General features: G+C 48.1%; 1 protein-coding gene across 4 annotated transcripts; it reads left to right on the forward strand.

Annotated features, from left to right (window-relative positions):
• Positions 1-1,496: 1,496 nt before the first annotated feature.
• On the forward strand, positions 1,497-23,253 carry LOC137306260 (protein c-ets-1-B-like). Of its 4 annotated transcripts, XM_067975420.1 has the most exons (8): positions 1,497-1,690; positions 5,321-5,428; positions 10,403-10,519; positions 12,651-12,737; positions 17,444-17,689; positions 18,603-18,905; positions 21,739-21,857; positions 22,699-23,253. In XM_067975420.1, exons 2-8 carry the CDS (start codon positions 5,347-5,349, stop codon positions 22,912-22,914), a joined length of 1,170 nt encoding a protein of 389 aa, XP_067831521.1. In that variant the 5' UTR covers positions 1,497-1,690; positions 5,321-5,346; the 3' UTR covers positions 22,915-23,253. The 4 variants fall into 4 exon arrangements, with proteins under 4 accessions (XP_067831521.1, XP_067831520.1, XP_067831523.1 ...); XM_067975419.1 differs by lacking the exons at positions 1,497-1,690; positions 5,321-5,428 and adding an exon at positions 9,499-9,934; XM_067975422.1 differs by lacking the exons at positions 1,497-1,690; positions 5,321-5,428 and adding an exon at positions 9,505-9,934 and having other exon boundaries at positions 18,702-18,905.
• Positions 23,254-23,612: the final 359 nt, after the last annotated feature.

Raw genomic sequence — 23,612 nt, forward strand, 5'->3', positions numbered from 1 at the left:
TTCCTTGCAGTTGGAAACAGTCGGAAAAGCGCCGCCCGTCACTAAACCGCCCAGGGCCCGAGAAACTCCTTGTCTGTACTCGCGTTGTCCTGTGCTCCTTTCTCCATGAATCTCACTCTATCTGTCTGTGTCTCCCTCTCTTTCTCTGTATCTCTCTCACTATCTGTCTCTCTCTCATTCTCTCTCTGTATCTCTATCTGTATATCTGTTTCTTTGTGAATCTTTCCCTCTCTCTCGTTGTCTCTCTCTCTCTCTCTCTGTCTCTCTCTTTCTCGTTGTCTCTCTCTCCCTCCCCCTCTGTCTGTCTCTCCCTCCCTCTCTTTCTATGTCTCTCTCTGTCTCTCTATGTCTTTCTCTCCCTATTTCTCTCTGTCTCTCTCCCTCCCTCTCTCTCTGTCGCTCTCCCTCCCTCTCTTTCTATGTCTCTCTCTCCCTCTCTCTCTGTCTCTCTCCCTCTCTCTGTCTGTCTGTCTCTCCCTGTATCTCTCTCTGTTTATCTGTTTCCTTGTGTGTCTCTCTCTCTCCCTGTCTGTCTCTCTCTCCCTGTATCCCTCTCTGTTTATCTGTTTCCTTGTGTGTGTCTCTCTCTCCCTCTCTCTGCCTGTCTCTCTCTCCCTGTATCTCTCTCTGTTTATCTGTTTCCTTGTGTGTGTCTCTCTCTCTCCCTGTCTGTCTCTCTCTCCCTGTATCCCTCTCTGTTTATCTGTTTCCTTGTGTGTGTGTCTCTCTCCCTCTCTCTGCCTGTCTCTCTCTCCCTGTATCTCTCTCTGTTTATCTGTTTCCTTATGTGTCTCTCTCTACCTCTCTCTGTCTCTCTCTCTCTCCCTGTATTTCTCGCTCAATCTCTCTCTGTATCTCTCTGTGTATATCTGGTTCCTTTCTCTCTCTCCCTCTCTCTCTCATTTTCTCTGTCTCTCTTCATTCCTCCTATCCGCTCGATCTACTGTATAAATCACATTTTATATTATACGCTTGTGTTGATATTTCACTTTCCGTTTATTGTAAGGAGCGTGGAACGAGTTCTAAAACGTCAAAAACATTCCTTAAGCAGTCAGGTTTTTAAAAACAAAAATATTGTTTGAAGTTTTAACCTGCACTGATTGAAGTTATTACAATTTTACAACGAGGCCGCATTTAAACCTAATAGAAATCCCCTCCCCCAAACCCACTAACACGACACAGTAACCAAGTGTTAACTTTATCTAATTAGGATTACAGTGAAAATCTCCAAGGTTTGGCTTTATATTCCCATTGGTTAAATAACTTCATTAAATATGAGGTTTGTTGAGAGTTGGTTGAATGCTGAGTTTTATGACAGTTGTTGTAAACAGGGCCCCTGAACCTTTAAACCCAGGACGGGTCAGTCCCCTGGAGTTAGGATACATTTCCTGCTAAATCCGCGCTTTCTGCTGCCGCTGTTTATCTAACACGTCGTGACCCATTTTAGACTCGGCGACGTCACGGAATCTGTGCCACGGCCGGTCACGACGCTGCGGTCTGTGGGCTGGACCCAGGAATCAACGCCCCTCGGACCAGAGCAATGAGAGGGCCGGAGACCCTATAACTACAGCCTGCAAGGGGGCAATGTCACAGAGCGCGGCCGGGAGAGCAGAGGATTCAGCGAGAGTCGCTTCATTTGCACTCCGGGACCGCCACGGGACGCGAACCGCTTCGGTTTGTTATTAAGCAGGTCAGTGGAATCTCTCCGCCGGGTGTCTCTTTTTCTTATTCTTTCTAAATCCCCCAGTCTCTCTCTGTCTCCCTCTCTCCTCCCCTCTCTGTCTCTCTCTCCCTCTCTCCGCCTCTCTCTCTCTCTCTGTGTCTCCCTCTCTCCGCCTCTCTCTGTCGCTCTCTCACCCTTTCTGTCTCTGTCTCTATCTTTCTTTTTCTCACTCTCTCTCTCTCTGTCTCCCTCTCTCCGTCTCTCTCCGTCTCTCTCTGTCTCCCTCTCTCCGCCTCTCTCTGTCGCTCTCTCACTCTTTCTGTCTCTATCTCTATCTTTCTTTTTCTCACTCTCTCTCTCTCTCTCTCTGACTGTGTATCTCTCTCTGTCATCTCTCTCTCTCTGTCTCCCTATCTGTCTCCCTCTCTCCTCCTCTCTCTATCTCTCTCTGTCTCCCTCTCTTTCTGTCTCTCTCTGTCTCCCTCTCTTTGTCGCTGCCTCACTCTTTCTGTCTCTGTCTCTATCTTTCTTTTTCTCATTCTCCCTGTCTCTCTCTCTGTGTCTCTCTCTCTGTCTCTGCCTCTTTCTCTCTGACTGTGTGTGTGTCTCTCTCACTCTCCCTGTCTGTCTCTATGTCTCTGCCTCTCTCGTTGTCTTTCTCTATCTGCCTCTCTATGTCTCTGTCTCTCTCTCTCTGTCTCCCTCTCTCCGTCTCTGTCTCTCTCTGTCTCCCTCTCTCCGTCTCTCTCCATCTCTCTCTGTCTCCCTCTCTCTGTTGCTCCCTTACTCTTTCTGTCTCTGTCTCTATCTTTCTTTTTCTCATTCTCTCTGTCTCTCTCTCTCCGACAATGTCTCTCTCTCTATCTCTCTCTCTCTCTCTCTCTCACTCTCCCTGTCTGTCTCTGTGTCTCTGCCTCTCTCGCTGTCTTTCTCTATCTACCTCTCTATCTCTCTCTCTCTTTCTCTGTCGCTCCCTCTCCGTGTCTCTGCCTCTCACTCTGTCTCTCCATTTCTCTGCCTGGCTCTGTTTCTGTGTCTCTCTCTGTCCCCCTCTTTCTCTGTCTCTCCGCCCCTCTCCCTTTTTCTAGAGTTGAAATATTAGTGTTTTAATTTTCTGCTGAACTCCATCCGTTTTTTTTTCTGCCAAGCCTCACCTGGTGTGACAGAGAAACTTGACCATTCGGACATCATCTGTGACGAAATTATTTCCACGAAGCGTTGAGACTAAACCTCGTGTGTCCCCCGGGACCTCTTTCCTGTGATGGGGTCCCACCGCCTGTTATTGTAAAATAAAACTCGAGAGGATCACGGGCCTCGCTGAGCAACTTTCCCAACCGCCTTCGAAATCTCACCAACATCAATGATTTATTAAAAGTCTGAATTGTGGTTTATACCGTTCAGAACATTTACAATTCCGTTTTCTGCACTAAATATTTAGCGTATAAAGTAGAGATTCCACGGGATGAGCAGACGGATACTGGCGAGGATTTAACCAGCCCCATCCTCGGGGATCCGTCTAGACACACACCCCATCCTCGGGGATCCGTCTAGACACACGCCCCATCCTCGGGGATCCGTCTAGACACACGCCCCTTGCCCCATCCTCGGGGATCCGTCTAGACACACACCCCATGCCCCATCCTCGGGGATCCGTCTAGACACACACCCCAAGCCCCATCCTTGGGGATCCGTCTAGACACACGCCCCTTGCCCCATCCTCGGGGATCCGTCTAGACACACACCCCATGCCCCATCCTCGGGAATCCGTCTAGACACACACCCCATACCCCATCCTCGGGGATCCGTCTAGACACACGCCCCATGCCCCATCCTCGGGGATCCGTCTAGACACACGCCTCATCTTCGGGGATCCGTCTAGACACACACCCCATGCCCCATCCTCGGGGATCCGTCTAGACACACACCCCATGCCCCATCCTCGGGAATCCGTCTAGACGCACGCCCCATACCCCATCCTCGGGGATCCGTCTAGACACACACCCCATGCCCCATCCTCGGGAATCCGTCTAGACACACACCCCATGCCCCATCCTCGGGGATCCGTCTAGACACACACCCCATGCCCCATCCTCGGGAATCCGTCTAGACACACGCCCCATACCCCATCCTCGGGGATCCGTCTAGACACACACCCCATGCCCCATCCTCGGGAATCCGTCTAGACACACACCCCATGCCCCATCCTCGGGGATCCGTCTAGACACACACCCCATGCCCCATCCTCGGGAATCCGTCTAGACACACGCCCCATGCCCCATCCTCGGGAATCCGTCTAGACACACGTCCCTTGCACCATCACGACGCTTACCTCGCTCTTTAACTAACTCCAGGTGTCTTGTCTCAATTCCCAACCGGAGTTCATTCCCAACTCTTCAAGTGAAGAAGAATTTCTTGACATCAGTCCTAAATCCCCCTTTGCCCCGTTTGACCCCGTGTCGTCCCCCGCCCCCCCCCCCCCCCGCCCCCGCCCTTTCCTGTTAGTTTAACGCGGGTTAGTTTGAAGCAGTGCTGGCGATGTACCTCCCTGGACCGGTCACTAACTCACACCCCTGGAGAAGGTCGCCATTCAGTCACCACTTCTCAAAGGCGAAAAACTAAAGTTTTTTCAAGTTTCACTCGAACCTCGCCCAGGATGATAGAAAGGACCTTTACCGCCTCGGATTAACCAATGTTTCGTTAATCTATAGATATATGATAGATATGTGAGGTTATGCACTTTGGCAGGAAAAATCAGAGAGCAAGTTATTACCTTAATGGCGAGAAACTGGAAAGTACTGCAGTACAAAGGGATCTGGGGGTCCTAGTGCAAGAAAATCAAAAAGTTAGTATGCAGGTGCAGCAGGTGATCAAGAAGGCCAACGGAATGTTGGCTTTTATTGCTCGGGGGATAGAATATAAAAACAGGGAGGTATTGCTGCAGTTATATAAGGTATTGGTGAGACCGCACCTGGAATACTGCATACAGTTTTGGTGTCCATACTTAAGAAAAGACATACTTGCTCTCGAGGCAGTACAAAGAAGGTTCACTCGGTTAATCCCGGGGATGAGGGGGCGGACATATGAGGAGAGGTTGAGTAGATTGGGACTCTACTCATTGGAGTTCAGAAGAATGAGAGGTGATCTTATTGAAACATATAAGATTGTGAAGGGGCTTGATCGGGTGGATGCGGTAAGGATGTTCCCAAGGATGGGTGAAACTAGAACTAGGGGGCATAATCTTAGAATAAGGGGCTGCTCTTTCAAAACTGAGATGAGGAGAAACTTCTTCACTCAGAGGGTCTGTGGAATTTGCTGCCCCAGGAAGCTGTGGAAGCTACATCATTAAATAAATTTAAAACAGAAATAGACAGTTTCCTAGAAGTAAAGGGAATTAGGGGTTACTGGGAGCGGGCAGGAAATTGGACATGAATTTAGATTTAAGGTTAGGATCAGATCAGCCATGATCTTATTGAATGGCGGAGCAGGCTCGAGGGGCCGATTGGCCTACTCCTGCTCCTATTTCTTATGTTCTTATAAAACGTTAAATTAGGCACCGCCTTGGTGAAATGAGAGAACGGTTAAAGCAGGAGTGAAACGGAAAAATGGGAAAGGTGAAAATTAAATTCCTGATTGTAAAATACTTTAATTTTCCCACAGATCGGCCCTTTTCATTTATCTCGGGAATGAAGAATTATCCACAACAAGGCTTTTATTGTGATGGGCCCCTCCAGCAGGTCCCGTCAGAGCTGGATCTCGGCTTTTACGGTGAGTTCGGTCATTCAGCAGTGAGAACCCCGCCGTTTCACTCAAATTATCACCGACGTAACGGGGTAAACGTTACAGAAGCGCTGTCTTCCCTCCCGGGGTCAGGGCTCGACTTCACTCTAGATCACATCGAATGAAGCTCTTTTCCATCACCAGGCTGTAAGAGTCCCGAATAAAATTAATTGGCGACAGGAACATCCTAGTTCCTGCAAGGATTAGTCTTTTCAGGAGAAAACTATAACATTTCAGTACCTTGAGTCTCAGAGGCGGACAGGGATGGTGGTGCGTGAAGTGCAGAGAATACAAAATTCTGAATAGCCGGAACAGAATATTTTTTAAATGGTGAGAAACTATTAAATGTTGGTGTTCAGAGAGATTTGGGTTTCCTCGTACAAGAAGCACAAAAAGTTAGCCTGCAGGTACAGCAGGCAATTAGGAAGGCAAATGGCATGCTGGCCTTTATTGCAAGTACAAGACTAAGGAAGTCTTGCTACAATTATACAGGGTTTTGGTGAGACCTCACCTGGAGTACTGCGTACAGTTTTGGTCTCCTTATCTAAGGAAGAATATACTTGCATTAGAGGCGGTGCAACAAAGGTTCACTCGATGAACTAGGTTCACGGGCACAGACAGGATTGGCCGAATGGCCTCCTTCTGTGCCGTAACTTTCTATGATTCCAGATTGATTCCTGGGTTGAGAGGGTTGTCCTATGAGGAAAGATTGAGTAGAATAGGCCGATACTCTCTGGAGTTTAGAAGATGAGAGGTGATCACATTGAAACATATAAGATTCAGAGTGGGCTTCACAGGGTAGATGCTGAGAGGTTGTTTCCGCTGGTTGGAGAGTCCAGAACTAGTCTCAGGATAAGTGATCGGCCATTTAGGACTGAGATGAGGAGGAATTTCTTCACTCAGAGGGTTGTGAATTTTTGGAATTGTCTACCCCAGATGCTGTGGATGCTGAGTAATTGAGTGCATTCAAGGCTGAGATCGATAGATTTTTGGACTCTAGGGAATCGAGGGATATGGGGATCGGGCGGGAAAGTGGAGTTGAGGTCGAAGATCAGCCATGATCTGATTGAATGGCGGAGCAGGCTCGAGGGGCCGAATGGCCTACTCCTGCTCCTATTTCTTATGTTCTTATGTCCAAAAGGGGGCGCTTCTCAGAGGCTGAGGTAAATGTTCATTATTAGAGCCGTGCAAGAGGGAACTTTACTCTGTATCTAACCCTGTACCTGCCCTGGGAGTGTTTGACGGGACAGTGTAGAGGGAGCTTTACTCTGTATCTAACCCTGTACCTGCCCCGGGAGTGTTTGATGGGACAGTGTAGAGGGAGCTTTACTCTGCATCTAACCCTGTACCTGCCCTGGGAGTGTTTGATGGGACAGTGTAGAGGGAGCTTTACTCTGTATCTAACCCTGTACCTGCCCTGGGAATGTTTGATGGGACAGTGTAGAGGGAGCTTTACTCTGTATCTAACCCTGTACCTGCCCTGGGAGTGTTTGATGGGACAGTGTAGAGGGAGCTTTACTCTGTATCTAACCCTGTACCTGCCCTGGGAATGTTTGATGGGACAGTGTAGAGGGAGCTTTACTCTGTAACTAACCCTGTACCTGCCCTGGGAGTGTTTGATGGGACAGTGTAGAGGGAGCTTTACTCTGTATCTAACCCTGTACCTGCCCTGGGAGTGTTTGATGGGACAGTGTAGAGGGAGCTTTACTCTGTAACTAACCCTGTACCTGCCCTGGGAGCGTTTGATGGGACAGTGTAGAGTGAGCTTTACTCTGTATCTAACCCTGTACCTGCCCTGGGAGTGTTTGATGGGACAGTGTAGAGGGAGCTTTACTCTGTATCTAACCCTGTACCTGCCCTGGGAGTGTTTGATGGGACAGTGTAGAGGGAGCTTTACTCTGTATCTAACCCTGTACCTGCCCTGGGAGTGTTTGATGGGACAGTGTAGAGGGAGCTTTACTCTGTAACTAACCCGTGCTGAACCCGCCGACACGTCTCAACCAGCCCAGCCATTGTTAAAATGCTGAGGGAGTGGGGGTGGGGGTGGGGGGCTGGGCATAAATTGGTTTGAATGGATTCAAAGATTAAGGGATAGGTCAAGTCGGCATGACGTTGTTTCGTCACTACAGGTTAGAGGTTGTAGGAGAGGGGGCGGTTTTGGGGTTAGGGCGTTTGTCGCAGAGAGTAAAAGCCGTGAAGGTTTCCTTGCTTGAAGCAAACAGGGAGTAATTGTGTGATCAACAATCAGCTGGTGGGAGGCGGCCAAGGACGCACGAAGTGAATCTCTCCGAGGTGCTGAGATTCAGGAGGACCCGGACGAATGGGCGAGTATCTGCTGTGATCTGGATTGGGCGAGCACATGGGCGCTCGCTGGCATGGATCTCGAGTTGGGATGTGTAGACGTTGGCCGAGACAGCCCAGCAAATGGTCTCTCTGTTTGAGATGAAGCTATCCATAGGCTTTTGGTATTTGTTGTAGGGATCAGAGGAAGGAGAGGGGCAGAGGGGCGGAGAAACAGGTGGACAGACAGAGGGAGAGAGAGAGTGAGGGTTAGTTGCATAGATGTATATAGACGAACAGTCTTCATTATTGTTAATATCCTCCTGCTCGGTCATCAATGAGTCAGGCCCGTTTGTCTTTAGTTTCAGTGCTGACACACGATGGTGCGGGAACAACAGCAGAATTAGGCTCCTCGTCAGATCAGGAAATGTGTTAAACATCACGTCGATTGCACCGTATTTGTCAGAGGAATTTAGCCTAGCCTCCAGTTCAAAAGTTTTGAAAGAAAACTTTAGTCATATCCAATAGGCAGTGGTTACTGTTTACAAGGCAGGGCTCCCTCGCAATGCTGCTAGGGACCAATCCTATGCGCTCAAATTGAGAATGTCTGCCCACGACCGCTTCATGGAGTGAGAATGGGGAAAAAATCCACTTGGAATTCACCGCTTTCCTTTTCTCTCTTTTCCTCTCTCGTTTGCTTACTTTCTCTCTCTTTATTTTTTTCCCTATATTTTTTCTCTCTCTCTTTGTCCCTCCTTTTCTCTCCATCTCTAACTTTTTGTCTCTATGTTTCCATCTGTCTATCTGTCTGTCTGTGTGTCTCTCTCCGTGTCTTTCTCATGTGTTGTCTCTCACTTTGCTTTTCTCTATCGCCTGTTTCTATCTGTTTCCTTGTGACTCCTTTTACCTGTCTCCCTCCATCATTGTCTCTATCCTTTTCCAGCTCTGAATCTCTATTTTCTGTCCTTGACTCCCTATCATTGCCTCTCCCCTTCTATCTCTCTTTCCCACTCTCTGTATCTCTGTCTGTTTTTATCTGTCTCTATTTGGCTCTATCCCTGTCTCCGTCTCCCAGCCTGTTTCTGATTGTCCCTAACTTGTGTTTATCTCGCTTACTGTCTCTCTCTGTTTCTGCCTCTCACTGTTTCTTCTCTCTCTCTGTCCCTCTCTGTCTCTCTGCTTCTCTCCCTGTCTCTGCCTCTGTCCGCCTCTTTCTGTCTCTTTCTCTATCTCTTTCTCTCTTTCGGTCTCTGTGACTCCCTCTATCTATGACTCTTTTTGTCTCATTTTATCTCTGTCTGTCTCTGTCTCTCTCCCTCCCTCCCTCTCTAACTCTCTGTGTCTGTCTCTGTTTCAGTCTGCCACTGTCTCTCTCTCTGTCTATCTGTCTCTCCCTGTCCTTCTCTGTCTGTCTGTCTCTGTCTATTTCACTCTCTGTCCCTCTCTGTCTCTCCCTATATCCCTCTTTGGCTCCCTTTGTCTCTCACTCCCTGTCCCTCTCTGGCTCTCTCTGTCTATCTGTCTGTCCCTCTCTCTCTCTCTCTCTCTGTTTCCCTGTCTCTGTGTCTGTCTGTCTCTGCCTCTCTCCCTCTCTGTATGTCTCTCTCTGTCCCTCTCTGTCTCTCTGTCCCCGTCTCTCTAGGTAGATTTGCTGAATCAATAGTGTTACAAATTCCAGTTCACGTTTTGTGCTGTGATGAAGAAAGGAAAGGCTCAATTGGTAGAGCGGGAAATGAGGAAGGAGAGTTTGTCCGTGGCTCGGGATATATCTATTTACCAAGTGTTGTATCTGGAGTCTGCAGGTTTCCTGTTAGGGTTACAGCCGCTTCCACCGCCCGATTTATTTTCTGCACGTCCTCTCCCGTTGTGGAATTTCCTGCTGGCCAGTGTAGATAAAGTCAGCTCTTTTCCTTTTCATCCTCTTCCTACCTCAGCCATTGGGTCGGTCTCAGTCAGCAGAGAGACCCGATCTACTTGACAGAGGCGCATGGCTTCTGAAAGAAGGGAGAGCGAGACGATGTACTGACAGTGGCCTCTGAGAGGGGCTGAGGCGCAGCGCAGTTAGTGGTGGGATTATGGACGGGAGATTCCTGGGCAGGTGTTCGGACCACGGTGGGTCAGATGCCAACTCTTGGAAGGCACGAGGAGGCGTCAAGGCCGAGAAACTGAGACTGCAACAAGGCGGGACCGTGAGCTGCAGTCATGGCAGAATCGGTATGAAATAAAGTCATAATCACAAGAAATAGTGTGAAGATTATGGGGGAGGACCAGAGCTTTTTCATTGGAGTTGACTCGGTACTTGGTACAGAGCGAATATTCACGGTTCTAAGGCTATTTACCTCATTTTAAGTTTCTGTATATTGATGCTGTGGTTGAGAATTGGGACTCGGTTAACTATTTGTTGGAGTTTTAGTTCTTTCTAATCATTGAACAGGAAGTGCAGGCTCCAAACTCTTCGTGAACAACTGGGAGCTAATTACAGCTGTTTAAATATCGACTTCCTGTCTGTGATTTACTTGTTTTTTTTTTACTGTCAGAGGGCGAGAAACAAAATAGAAACATGAACCTCCTGACCTCTGACAAACTGCGTCATCGCCACTGCGGGGGGACAAATCCGCCACAGGCCGGTGTTAGGATCGCTCCCGGGTGTCTTACTAATTGACCAACCATTCCACTTTTCAGAGTTTGACGGCGAGTTCCCTTTTCTGACTCCCAGTTACACACAGCTCATGTCTCCGTCGCTTGGAACTTCCTTCAACAGACTGGTCAGCGAAGGACAATACTCCCAAATCTCAAAAGGTATGAGGGGGCATTTCCAAATCACCAATAACCCGCCAAAATCGAAACATCGGTCGGACTTGAGATTCAATCTTGGATGGATGAAATAAGATGGGTCGAATGGTCATAGAATCGTACAGCACAGGAGCAGGCCATTCGGCCCATCGTGCCTGTGCCGACGTTTTGAAAGAGCTGTCCCATTAGTCCCACTCCTCCCCTGCTCTTTCCCAATAGCCCTGCAAATTTTTCCCCTTCAAGTATTTATCCAATTCCCCTTTTGAAAGTTATTATTGAATCTGCTTCCACCGCCCTTTCATGCAGTGAATTCCAGATCAGAACAACTCGCTGCGTAAAAACATTCTCCTCATCTCCCCCTCTGGCTCTTTGGGCAATTACCTTAAATCTGCGTCTCTGGTTACCGACCCTCCTATCAATGGAAACAGTTTGTCCCAAACAGTTTCCAGCAAAACCCTTCATATAAATGCAAAATATAATATAAGATTGCAATTTGTTTTCTTCAAGCCGGCTAAAAATGGGCATAATTCGAGATGATGCTTTCCTGATCGGGCATAGGCTACTGTGGTACAGTCTGTGTCAGGGATGGGGTACATTGCCCCTGTTACCATGCGTAGATTACTGTGGTACAGGGGGTGTCAGGGATGGGGTACATTGCCCCTGTTCCCATGGGTAGATTACTGTGGTACAGGGGGTGTCAGGGATGGGGTACATTGCTCCTGTTCCCATGGGTAGGTTACTGTATTACAGGGGGTGTCAGGGATGGGGTACATTGCCCCTGTTTCCATGGGTAGGTTACTGTGGTACAGGGGGTGTCAGGGATGGGGTACATCGCCCCTGTTTCCATGGGTAGGTTACTGTGGTACAGGGGGTGTCAGGGATGGGGTACATTGCTCCTGTTTCCATGGGTGCATCGCTGTGGTACAGGGGGTGTCAGGGATGGGGTACATTGCCCCTGTTTCCATGGGTAGGTTACTGTATTACAGGGGGTGTCAGGGATGGGGTACATTGCTCCTGTTTCCATGGGTAGGTTACTGTGGTACAGGGGGTGTCAGGGATGGGGTACATCGCCCCTGTTTCCATGGGTAGGTTACTGTGGTACAGGGGGTGTCAGGGATGGGGTACATTGCTCCTGTTTCCATGGGTAGGTTACTGTGGTACAGGGGGTGTCAGGGATGGGGTACATTGCCCCTGTTTCCATGGGTAGGTTACTGTGGTACAGGGGGTGTCAGGGATGGGGTACATCGCCCCTGTTTCCATGGGTAGGTTACTGTGGTACAGGGGGTGTCAGGGATGGGGTACATTGCTCCTGTTTCCATGGGTAGGTTACTGTATTACAGGGGGTGTCAGGGATGGGGTACATCGCCCCTGTTTCCATGGGTAGGTTACTGTATTACAGGGGGTGTCAGGGATGGGGTACATTGCCCCTGTTTCCATGGGTGCATCGCTGTGGTACAGGGAGTGTCAGCGATGGGGGACATTGCTCGGGTTCAATTGCGAACAGGAGTTTAGAAGCAGATTTTTGGATCTCAAAATCGTAGAATGACCGAACAGGCCGTTCGGCCCTTCCTCTCTTTGCTTGTGTTGCTCCATATGAGCCCCTTATTCCAATCCCCTGCACTTGATGCCTTTAATTCTCTTTTTTAAAGTAATTATCTATTTCTCTTTTAAATTTCTATGTGGAATCTGAATCAACAATCATAGCAGAAATTCCTCATTCTAACTGCTCTTTATCACATATTTTCTTGCCTTTTTGATTTTTTTTGATGATTTTGAATCGACAGCATCTCAGTGATCAACCTATCGCCATTTCCCTTATCAGGACACTTTGGGGTCAGCCCAGATGCGGAATGAGGCCCCACTCTTTGACCGAACCATTAAGTTTCTCTCATGCAGCAATTGATCAGAAAAAAACGGCTGTGTCGCCGCATCAGATTGAATTGAAAGGTTGAGTTTTGGATTTGAAAGGATGTAAAAAGCACGAGGGAAATCAATCAACGGTAAAGAAAGGCGCCGATCACACCTGCCAGAAATGGGCCAGGAGCTGAGGTGTGATCTCCCCTGTGATACAGGCAACAGCAGTCACCATGTTGTGCAGAAAATAACGCACCTTATGTCTCTGACCCTCTTTTTGCAGATTACCAGGATGTCGGGGGACTGTTTGGCGGGAGTGGAATTCACGCCACTCATTCACGGACACAGTGTTGGACAGATTATGCACTGAGTAAGTAGCTGGCGGGATATTGAAGCCAGATTGTATTTCCAATAATGGGGCAATATAGCTGTATGGGATTAGTTCAGACAGGATCCGCAGTTACTCTGAACCGTGCACAGAACGGGTGTTTAAAGGGTACAAGCGTACAGTTTACATTCAGTTTGAATTTCTATTTTTTTTTTTGCTGATGACATCAGACTGAGCGAAGATCGTGCTGGAAATCCGGAATTCGAACACTCCCAGGGCAGGTACAGGGTTAGATACAGAGTAAAGCTCCCTCTACACTGTCCCATCAAACACTCCCAGGGTCAGGTACAGGGTTAGATACAGAGTAAAGCTCCCTCTACACTGTCCCATCAAACACTCCCAGGGCAGGTACAGGGTTAGATACAGAGTAAAGCTCCCTCTACACTGTCCCATCAAACACTCCCAGGGTAGGTACAGGGTTAGATACAGAGTAAAGCTCCCTCTACACTGTCCCATCAAACAAACTCAAACCAACCACCACTAGTTAAGTGCTCTGTGCAATGGCTCAAGAACAGTATCAATATGAAACATTGGCTACATAAAGAACAGGACTGATAACTAAATGTTTCAGGTTATAACATCATCAGAAAGGTTGGGGAAGGAAGAAGGGGGCGGAATAGCTGCACCAATTAGAGATAATATCATGGCAGTAGAAAAGAGCGACATAACTCACAGAAGGATAGAAACAGAATCCCACAAAGGTGTCCTTTGGTCTATCTTAGAGGTGTAGCCGATCTATTGCCATTTTCTGATTACATGTTATGCTTGTACCTCATTCTCACAGCGAACTGGGTAAAGATTATTCAAACATATTTTCATAACGTTCCTGACTAACAAGGCTTTAAACTAGTAAGATTGGTGGAGGGAGCTGGGAGCAATAACGAAAGCCTAAAGATAGTGGATGGATTGATTGTCATCTTCCAAAATTCTATCGATTATGGAACAGTTCCTGCACATTGCAGGGTGGCAAATGTAACCCAACTATTTAAAAAAGGAGGGAGAGAGAAAAGAGGGAACTACAGACTGGTTAGCCTAACATCAGTAATATGGAAAATGCTAGAGTCTATTATAAAGGATGTGATAACAATACACTTAGAAAATATCAATGGGATTAGACAATGTCAACATGGATTTATGAAAGGGAAATCGTATTTGTCAAACCTACTGGAGTTTTATGACGATGTAACTGGTAGAATAGATAAAGGAGAACCAGTGGACAAGGTGTATTTGGATTTTCAGAAGGCCTTTGATAAAGTCCCACGTAAGAGGTTAGTGTGCAAAATTAAAGCACATGGGATTGGGGGTAATATACTGGTATGGAGATTGAGAATTGGTTAACAGACAGGAAACAGAGAGTAGGAATAAATGGGTCTTTTTTGGGATGGTAGGCAGTGACTAGTGGGGTACCGTAGGGATCAGTGCTTGGGCCCCAGCTATTCACAATATATATCAATGATTTGGATGAGGGAACCAAGTATAATGGTATGTTGGCCTTCACTGCAAGAGGATTTGAGTGCAGGAGCAAGGATGTCTTACTGCAGTTATATAGGGCCTTGGTGAGACCACACCTATAGTATTGTGTGCAGTTTTGATCTCCTTATCTAAGAAAGGATATACTGATGCACAAACGCTAGCATGGACCTGTTGGGCCGAATGGCCCGTTTTTAAACTGTACATTCTATGTAATTCTATATTAGAAAGAGTATATTCCCACCCTCCGTCTGCAGTTGAATCCGCCCAGGTCCCAGAGGTGTAAGTTGGTCCTTTAACTCATTCTCAAAGATGAAATTATCTCCAATAGATTCTGAATGATGTGCGGCCCAACTCCTGGATAGACCCAGATTATGTCATTTATACTCTGTCACCAGCTGGTGATCACCGTGTTGTCCTTCCATGCAGTGTCTTTGAGATAGGTTGATCCGGTATCTTTGTTACTCGCCCCTTAGCTGCAGCGTAACTCACTTCCTTGTTATAGTACCGTACTCTATTTTACACTGTAACAATCTATGGCTGTCTATTATCACGTGCATTATTGTTGCATTATAACACCGTATAGTATAATATAGCAATGTGCCCTGCTGCATTCTGTGTACTCCATTATGCAATGGCACTATCGTTGCCTCCTGTATTTTTGTGTTCTGTAACATCAGCAATGCTGTGTCACTTTATGTGATGTTATATCACTATACTATTACACTTTAAGCACCTTCGGACGTTCTGCTATATTAAATGCGTTACATATATGCGTTGGTGTTGTTGAAATTGCAGTCACAGAATCATTAAAATGTCGGCACAAAATGCAGCCTCAGTGCCTATAAGTCCACACCAGATTTATCGATACGTATTGTTACATTCTGGCAGCTTGTAACCATTACAACATTATAGTTATTTTGTAACAAAGCATTGCTGCTTTCTAACGCAGCTAAACTATAAAGATGCTTTCAGACATAACAAAAGCTGCAATCGTCACCACTCGGATTCGAGTTATAGTTAATATTTACAAAGAACTAATTCGGTTAAAATAGAGTTTTACAAGTTCTAATCGGTCCAAACAACGATCTTGTATTTTTTGGATTTGCGCTGATTGAGTCCCTCACATCACTTCCTGGAAACCCAACAACTGGGTTCAGCGGTACCCTGGCGATATACAGCTCGTGGACAAAGAAATTAAAAACTGCATCAAATGGGAATCAGTTGTGCGGAATAGGTGACCTGTTACTCCGGTACTGAGACCGGTGACCTGTCACTCCGGTACTGAGACCGGTGACCTGTCACTCCGGTACTGAGACCGGTGACCTGTCACTCTGGTGCAGAGACAGGTGAACTGTTACTCCGGTACTGAGACCGGTGACCTGTCACTCCGGTACTGAGACCGGTGACCTGTCACTCCGGTACTGAGACCGGTGACCTGTCACTCCGGTACTGAGACCGGTGACCTGTCACTCTGGTGCAGAGACAGGTGAACTGTTACTCCGGTACTGAGACCGGTGACCTGTTACTCCGGTACTGAGACCGGTGACCTGTTACTCCGGTACTGAGACCGGTGATCTGTCACTCTGGTGCAGAGACAGGTGAACTGTTACTCCGGTACTGAGACCGGTGACCTGTTACTCCGGTACTGAGACCGGTGACCTGTTACTCCGGTGCTGAGACCGGTGATCTGTCACTCTGGGCCGGGACAAGTGACCTGTTACTCCGGTATTGAGACCGGTGACCTGTTACTCTGGTGCTGAGACAGGTGACTTGTTACTCCGGTGCTGAGACAGGTGATCTGTTACTCTGGGCTGAGACAGGTGATCTGTCACTCTGGACTGAGACAGGTGATTTGTCACTCTGGGCTGAGATAGGTGATTTGTTACTCTGGGCTGAGACAGGTGATCAGTCACTCTGGACTGAGACAGGTGATTTGTCACTCTGGGCTGAGACAGGTGATTTGTCACTCTGGGCTGAGTCAGGTGATCTGTCACTCTGGACTGAGACAGGTGATTTGTCACTCTGGGCTGAGACAGGTGATCTGTCACTCTGGTGCTGAGACAGGTGATCTGTTACTCTGGGCTGAGACAGGTGATTTGTTACTCTGGGCTGAGACAGGTGATCAGTCACTCTGGACTGAGACAGGTGATTTGTTACTCTGGGCTGAGACAGGTGATCTGTCACTCTGGGCTGAGACAGGTGATCTGTCACTCTGGGCTGAGACAGGTGATCTGTCACTCTGGGCTGAGACAGGTGATCTGTCACTCTGGGCTGAGACAGGTGATCTGTCACTCTGGGCTGAGACAGGTGATCTGTCACTCTGGGCTGAGACAGGTGATCTGTCCCTCTGGGCTGAGACAGGTGATCTGTCACTCTGGTGCTGAGACAGGTGATTTGTCACTCTGGGCTGAGACAGGTGACCTGTTACTCTGGGCTGAGACAGGTGATCTGTCACTCTGGGCTGAGACAGGTGATTTGTCACTCTGGGCTGAGACAGGTGATCTGTCACTCTGGACTGAGACAGGTGATCTGTTACTCTGGGCTGAGACAGGTGATTTGTTACTCTGGTTGCATCGGCATGAAGGTTAAATAATGGCGACCTCTGGTGTTGACTAAGGTGTAATGTTATAACTGGGCGACCGCATCCCCCTCCCCTTCCCATCGTCCTCCCCGACCGCCTCCCCCTCCCCTTCCCATCATCCTCCCCTACCGCCGCCCCGCCCCTTTCCCCTCCCTCCCCCTCACCTTCCCCTTCCTCCCCTCCCCTCCCCCTCACTGTACCCACCCCTCTCCTCCCCTCCCCTCCCCCTCCCCTCCCCTCCCTCCCCCTCACCTTCCCCTTTCCCCTCCCCTCCCTCCCCCTCACTGTACCCACCCCTCTCCTCCCCTCCCCCTCCCCTCCCCTCCCCTCCATCCCCCTCACCTTCCCCTTCCCCTCCCTCCCCCTCACTGTACCCACCCCTCCCCTCCCCTTTCCTCTCCCCTCCCCTCCCCTCCATCCCCCTCACCTTCCCCTCCTCCCCTCCCTCCCCCTCCCTCCACTACCCGAACACTCGAGCCAAGATTGCTGCGAGTTCAGTTCCCAAACTTATTAAATGTACAGTTATAATTTCCTTGTGTTTAGTTACATTTAAGACGGTTTTTTCTGATAGATTAGAGAGCAGCGGTGCGAGACTTCACCTTCTGATCACACAGTTCATGTTTTCTGTTCCCAGGAGACAGTATCGAGCCCTCCCAATGTGTCCCACCCTCGGGTTACGACGAATCCGGCTTCACCTCTGAGTCTTACCAAACTTTACATCCAGTCAGCTCAGAGGAGCTGTTCGCGCTGAAATCTCAATGTCACTACAACACGCTGGGACAGATAGAACCCGGAGCGGAACTTCTGCACACAGACTACCTCCAAATCAAGCAAGAGGCGGAGCCCGCGGACAACAAGTTTACAGCAGTTAGTTATCCAGGTAAAATGCTGCAAACAGTGTGAAAGGAAACGCGTTCCAGCCCTGATTCTAAAGTGCAGCAAACTACTGCGTTCACTCTCAAACAAATCGATTTTCACCAACTATCTTAAAATTCGCGGGTTCATCCATTATCCGCAAATGTCTGCGCATTCCACAAGTCCCGTTCACCCATTACCCCCCGTGCTCGCTGACCGGTCCGGCAAAGCCTTGAGTTTAAAATTTATCACCCTCGTGTTTAAATCTCTTCATGGCCTCGCTCCTCCCTATCTCTGTAACCTTGTCCAGCCCTACAACCCTCCGGGATCTCTGTGCTCCTCCAGTTCTGGCCTCTTGTCCATCCCCCCTGCCTTCACCCCACCATGAGTGGCCGTGCCTTCAGTTATCCAGGCCCCACGGTCTGGAATTCCCTCCCTAAACCCCTTTCCATCTCCACCTCCCTCTTTTCCTTTAAGACCTTTCCTAAAACAAACTTTTTAAACCAAGCGTTTGGTCACTCCTACTAATTAATGTCTCCTTCTTGGGCCCAGGGTCCATTTTTTACTGATTACGCCTCTGTGCGCTGCCTTGGGGCATTCTTCTACCTTAAAGGCGTCACATAAATGCAAGTTGTTGCTGTTGTGTGTTTCTGTTGCACCTGCTGACTGGCCTATTGCATTTCCAACATCATAGATAATTGCCGAGCAAGAGAGAGAGAGAGAGAGTTATTGCTAAGATGGATAAACAGACAGAGATACACCCATACACATATAGACAGATGGATACATTGAGAGATGAATGGATGGGTTTATTTGTCCTGTCTGGATTTATGTAGGGTAATATAATCTAACTTACTGTGTTAAATGTCCATAAACACACTTTGTCCTTTGGAATGATCCGGGCATTATCAGTGATTTTTATATTAATATTAATAAAGATGGAGCAATCCTGTCCAACGGTCAGCAGGGTAATGTCTCCTGTCTCCTCTCTGGTACTGAAGGGAACATAAAAGCGGAACATTCCTTCGGCATTTCAGACTGCTCAGAGAGTGGTGATGACATCATCTTGTCCTGGGAGAGATATTTATCCATCGACAGCCTCACGGGGGTTCCTTCTTACCAAGATGTGACCTCTGAGCAGGGAGATCATCACCCACAACACAAAACCAGCTGCTGCAGGAAGGGCCCTAGTGCCGGGAGAGGACCCGCAACCTCTGGGCCAGTGCTTACTGAATACACAGGTAAGGACAATCAGATTCAGACCAGAACTACAATCATAGAATCAGACAGCACAGGAGGAGGCCATTCGCCCCGTCGTGCCCGTGCCGGCTCTTTGAAAGAACTGTCCAATTAGTTTCACACTCCTGCCCTTTCCCCAAACCCCTCACCTTAAGATGCGAAGCTTTACAGTTTGGGGAAGTCTTGTTATTTTGTGCTGATCTATTTTAGGACAACATATAACTTATTTCACCGCAGTGTTATGTTAGACACGTTTTCAGTAAAAGGGCTCAGCAACAGAGTATTCACGGAAATTGGTTTAATGATTTTGTAAAAATTATAAATATGGGAAAAATCAGGAAATGATATAAAGAAATATTTTAAAATAATTTCTCGAAAAAGTAAGTTGTGAACAGAAAGACGGATTCCCCAATGAAAGGGGATTAGGTAACCTGGGCCCATGAACTGGAGATAAGGTTGAATTGTGAGATAGTTGATTAAATGGTCTGTGCTCCAGTCTAACTGTAATGTACCGGGGAGCGGGGCAGGGTGAGGGGGAACACAGTAATGTAATTGAGAGGGGCAGGGTGAGGGGGAACGCAATAATGTAATTGAGAGGGGCAGGGTGAGGGGGAACACAATAACGTATCGGGGAGAGGGGCAGGGTGAGGGGGAACACAGTAATGTAATTGAGAGGGGCAGGGTGAGGGGGAACACAATAATATTTCGGGGAGAGGGGCAGGGTCAGGGGGAACACAATAATGTATCGCGGAGAGGGGGAGGGGGAGGTTGAACACAGTAATGTATCGGGGAGAGAGGGGCAGGGTGAGGGGGAACACAGTAATGTATTAAAAAGGGTAGTAGGCAGAAGGCTGGAAATTATAGACCAGTTAGCCTAACATCTGTGCTGGGTAAAATTTTGGAGTCTATTATTAAGGAGACAGTAGCGGAACATTTGGATAAACAGAATTTAATAGGACAAAATCAGCATGGCTTTACGAAGGGGAAGTCATGTCTTACAAATTTGCTTGAGTTCTTTGAGGACATAACGTACAGGGTGGATAAAGGGGAACCAGTGGACGTAGTGTATTTAGACTTCCAGAAGGCATTCGATAAGGTGCCACATAAAAGATTATTGCTCAAGATAAAGAATCACTGGATTGGGGGTAATATTCTGGCATGGGTGGAGGATTGGTTATCTAACAGGAAGCAGAGAGTTGGGATAAATGGTTCATTCTCGGACTGGCAACCAGTAGCCAGTGGTGTTCCGCAGGGGTCGGTGCTGGGTCCCCAACTCCTTACAATCTATATTAACGATTTGGAGGAGGGGACCGAGTGTAACATATCAAAGTTTGCAGATGATACAAAGATGGGAGGGAAAGTAGAGAGTGAGGAGGACATAAAAAACCTACAAGGGGATATAGACAGGCTGGGTGAGTGGGCGGAGATTTGGCAGATGCAATACAATATTGGAAAATGTGAGGTTATGCACTTTGGCAGGTAAAATCAGAGAGCAAGTTATTATCTTAATGGCGAGAAACTGGAAAGTACTGCAGTACAAAGGGATCTGGGGGTCCCAGTGCAAGAAAATCAAAAAGTTAGTATGCAGGTGCAGCAGGTGATCATGAAGGCCAACGGAATGTTGGCTTTTATTGCTAGGGGAATAGAATATAAAAACAGGGAGGTATTGCTGCAGTTATATAAGGTATTGGTGAGACCGCACCTGGAATACTGCATACAGTTTTGGTCTCCATACTTAAGAAAAGACATACTTGCTCTCGAGGCAGTACAAAGAAGGTTAACTCGGCTAATCCCGGGGATGAGGGGGTGGACATATGAGGAGAGGTTGAGTAGATTGGGACTCTACTCATTGGAGTTCAGAAGAATGAGAGGCGATCTTATTGAAACATATAAGATTGTGAAGGGGCTTGATCGGGTGGATGTGGTAAGGATGTTCCCAAGGATGGGTGAAACTAGAACTAGGGGGCATAATCTTAGAATAAGGGGCTGCTCTTTCAAAACTGAGATGAGGAGAAACTTCTTCACTCAGAGGGTAGTAGGTCTGTGGAATTTGCTGCCCCAGGAAGCTGTGGAAGCTACATCATTAAATAAATTTAAAACAGAAATAGACAGTTTCCTAGAAGTAAAGGGAATTAGGGGTTATGGGGAGCGGGCAGGAAATTGGACATGAAGCTGAGTTCGGATCGGTCAATCCCCTGTGGGTGGCGGAGAGGGCCTAGGGGCTGAGTGGCCGGGTCCTGCTCCTACTTCTTGTGTTCTTTAGATTTGTGGTTGGGATCAGATCAGCCATGATCTTATTGAATGGCGGAGCAGGCTCGAGGGGCCGATTGGCCTACCCCTGCTCCTATTTTTTATGTTCTTATGTTCTAACTGTCTAACTGTGGTCTAGAATAAGGAGTGATCTAATCGAGGGGTTTAAGATGATTAAAGGATTTGATAGGGTCGATAGAGAGAAACTATTTCCTCTGGTGGGGGGAGTCCAGAACAAGGGGGCAGAACCTTAAAATTAGAGCTAGGCCGTTCAGGGGTGATGTCAGGAAGCAATTCTCCACACAAAGGGGAGTGGGAATCTGGAACTCTCTCCCCCAAAAAAGCTGTTGAGGCTGGGGGTCAATTGGAAATTTCAAAATTGAGATTGATAATTTTTTGTTATGTCAGGGGATTAAGGTTTATGGAACGGAGGAGGGTAAATGGAGTTAATTTACAGATCAGCCATGATCTAATTGAATGGAGGAAAAGGCTCGAGGGGCTGAATGGCCTCCTCCCGTTCCTATGATCCTAACAGTGTCCATTAATGTATTTGACTGATGTTTGAAGTGTCTGTCTCTCCTGCAGGGAATGGGCCCATTCAACTCTGGCAGTTCCTTCTCGAGCTGCTCCTGGATAAATCCTGCCAGTCCTTCATCAGCTGGACGGGGGACGGCTGGGAATTTAAGCTCTCGGATCCCAATGAGGTAAACTGATTCTGTCAGTCTACTGATTAAAGAAAGAACTTGGATTTCTATCGCGCCTTTCACGATCTCAGGACGCCCCAAAGCGCTTTACAGCCAATGACGTACTTTTGAAGTGAGGTCACTGTTGTAATGTAGGAAACACAGCAGCCAATTTGCGCACAGCAAGATCCCACAAACAGCAATGAGATAATGACCAGATAATTTGTTCTTAATGATGTTGGTTGAAAGATAAATATTGGCTGCATAGCACGAGGGAGAACTTCCCAGCCCTTCCAAATAGTTCCTTGGATCTTTTACGTCCACCCGAGAGGGCGGACGGGTCCTTAGTTTAACGTTTCATCCTTAGGTACAGTGATGGGAGGCCGGATGGAACCTGGATCCCAGAGTACGAGCCCCCGGGGCAGCAGGAAACTGGGATAACATCGGATTGTAAACACAAACATATTAAAATATATCTGAGTGCAGCTGCAGTGAAATATATCATTTACTTGCTGCTGTTTTGTGTAGAATCTTTGTCCGCCTTTTGGAGCGGGACTGTGCCCATTAACCGGTTCAGGGCGCCTTGAATTCCGTTCACGCGGGAGCCGTACAGGCAGCGAACGCAGAGACTTTCAGTCTATCGGTTCTGTGCTGGATTTAACCGAAATCCCCGAGACTCAAGTGACAGTGGGGGTCGAAATTCGACCATGGAGGGAACGCCAATCTAGCGCTAGCTGTTACACTTCGTCTGTTTTGCGCCACTGCTCAAATCGAATTTCACTCCCCAGTGAGGTATTTTTAATTTATACCTGCCCTGTGTCTGTTTTCTCCCAATATTAACTCCCTGCTGCTGGTCCTTCAGGTCGCCAAACGCTGGGGGAACCGGAAGAACAAGCCAAAGATGAACTATGAGAAGTTGAGCCGAGGCCTGCGCTACTATTACCACAGGGACATCATTCACAAAACGGCGGGGAAACGTTACGTCTATCGCTTCGCCTGTGACGTGCAGACCCTCCTGGGGGAAACACCCCAAGAGCTTCACGCCCGGCTGGATGTGAAACCCCGGCACGATCAGTGAGAAGTGGAGGGGACGGTGTGGAATTTGTGTGAAAGAGCGAATCGTGAAACAGATGCAAGTGCAGATAATGTTTTTTTTTAAAGCTTTTCACTGGTCACTCGGTATAGACTTGACAAACCGAGGATGGAACCTTGGATTCGCGTATGTAACAGACTGATGGATCGAGCCAGGAAACGGATCAATCGATAAAATGTGCAGTGATCAATATTCACGACAAATGGAAAATACTAACATGTTCCAATTCTGCGATAAACCCTCAGCAGTAGTTTTTTTTCTTTCGATGACTGGAAGGCAAAGCCAGGTGGGAAAACCAGGTGTGAGGGGGTTTCCTAACTGGAGGGGGTTCGGGGGGAGGGGGTCCCGGGGGGGGGGGGGGTCCCGGGGGGGGGGGGGTCCCGGGGGGGGGGGGGTCCCGGGGGGGGGGGGGTCCCGGGAGGGAGGAGGGGGGGTCCGGGGAGGGGGGGGAGTCACCTGTTTCGAGTCATTGCCGACTGGGATCTGAATTCCCACTTAGATTCTTACCACTAACAGAGAAAAGTCTGATCCCACCAGGCTCATCCGGATTCGTACCCTCTGCCTCACCCCAATCCCCTCCTCTCAGTGTTTGTTCTAACAAGCTGTTAGAAATAACTGTAAACGATTAATCATCGAATCATAGAACATTTACGGCGCCGAAGGAGGCCATTCGGCCCATCGTG

Source organism: Heptranchias perlo, chromosome 42 (assembly GCF_035084215.1).
Source record: "Heptranchias perlo isolate sHepPer1 chromosome 42, sHepPer1.hap1, whole genome shotgun sequence".
Lineage (NCBI taxonomy): Eukaryota > Metazoa > Chordata > Chondrichthyes > Hexanchiformes > Hexanchidae > Heptranchias > Heptranchias perlo.

Excerpts from the sequence above, each read along its gene's own strand:
- LOC137306260 (XM_067975419.1), top strand. The coding sequence starts at position 9,796 with ATGGACGGGAGATTCCTGGGCAGGTGTTCGGACCACGGTGGGTCAGAT. Across the intron at positions 9,935-10,402 it reads CTGCAGTCATGGCAGAATCG|AGTTTGACGGCGAGTTCCCT; the intron begins GTATGAAATAAA and ends TCCACTTTTCAG. Across the intron at positions 18,906-21,738 it reads AGTGCTTACTGAATACACAG|GGAATGGGCCCATTCAACTC; the intron begins GTAAGGACAATC and ends TCTCTCCTGCAG.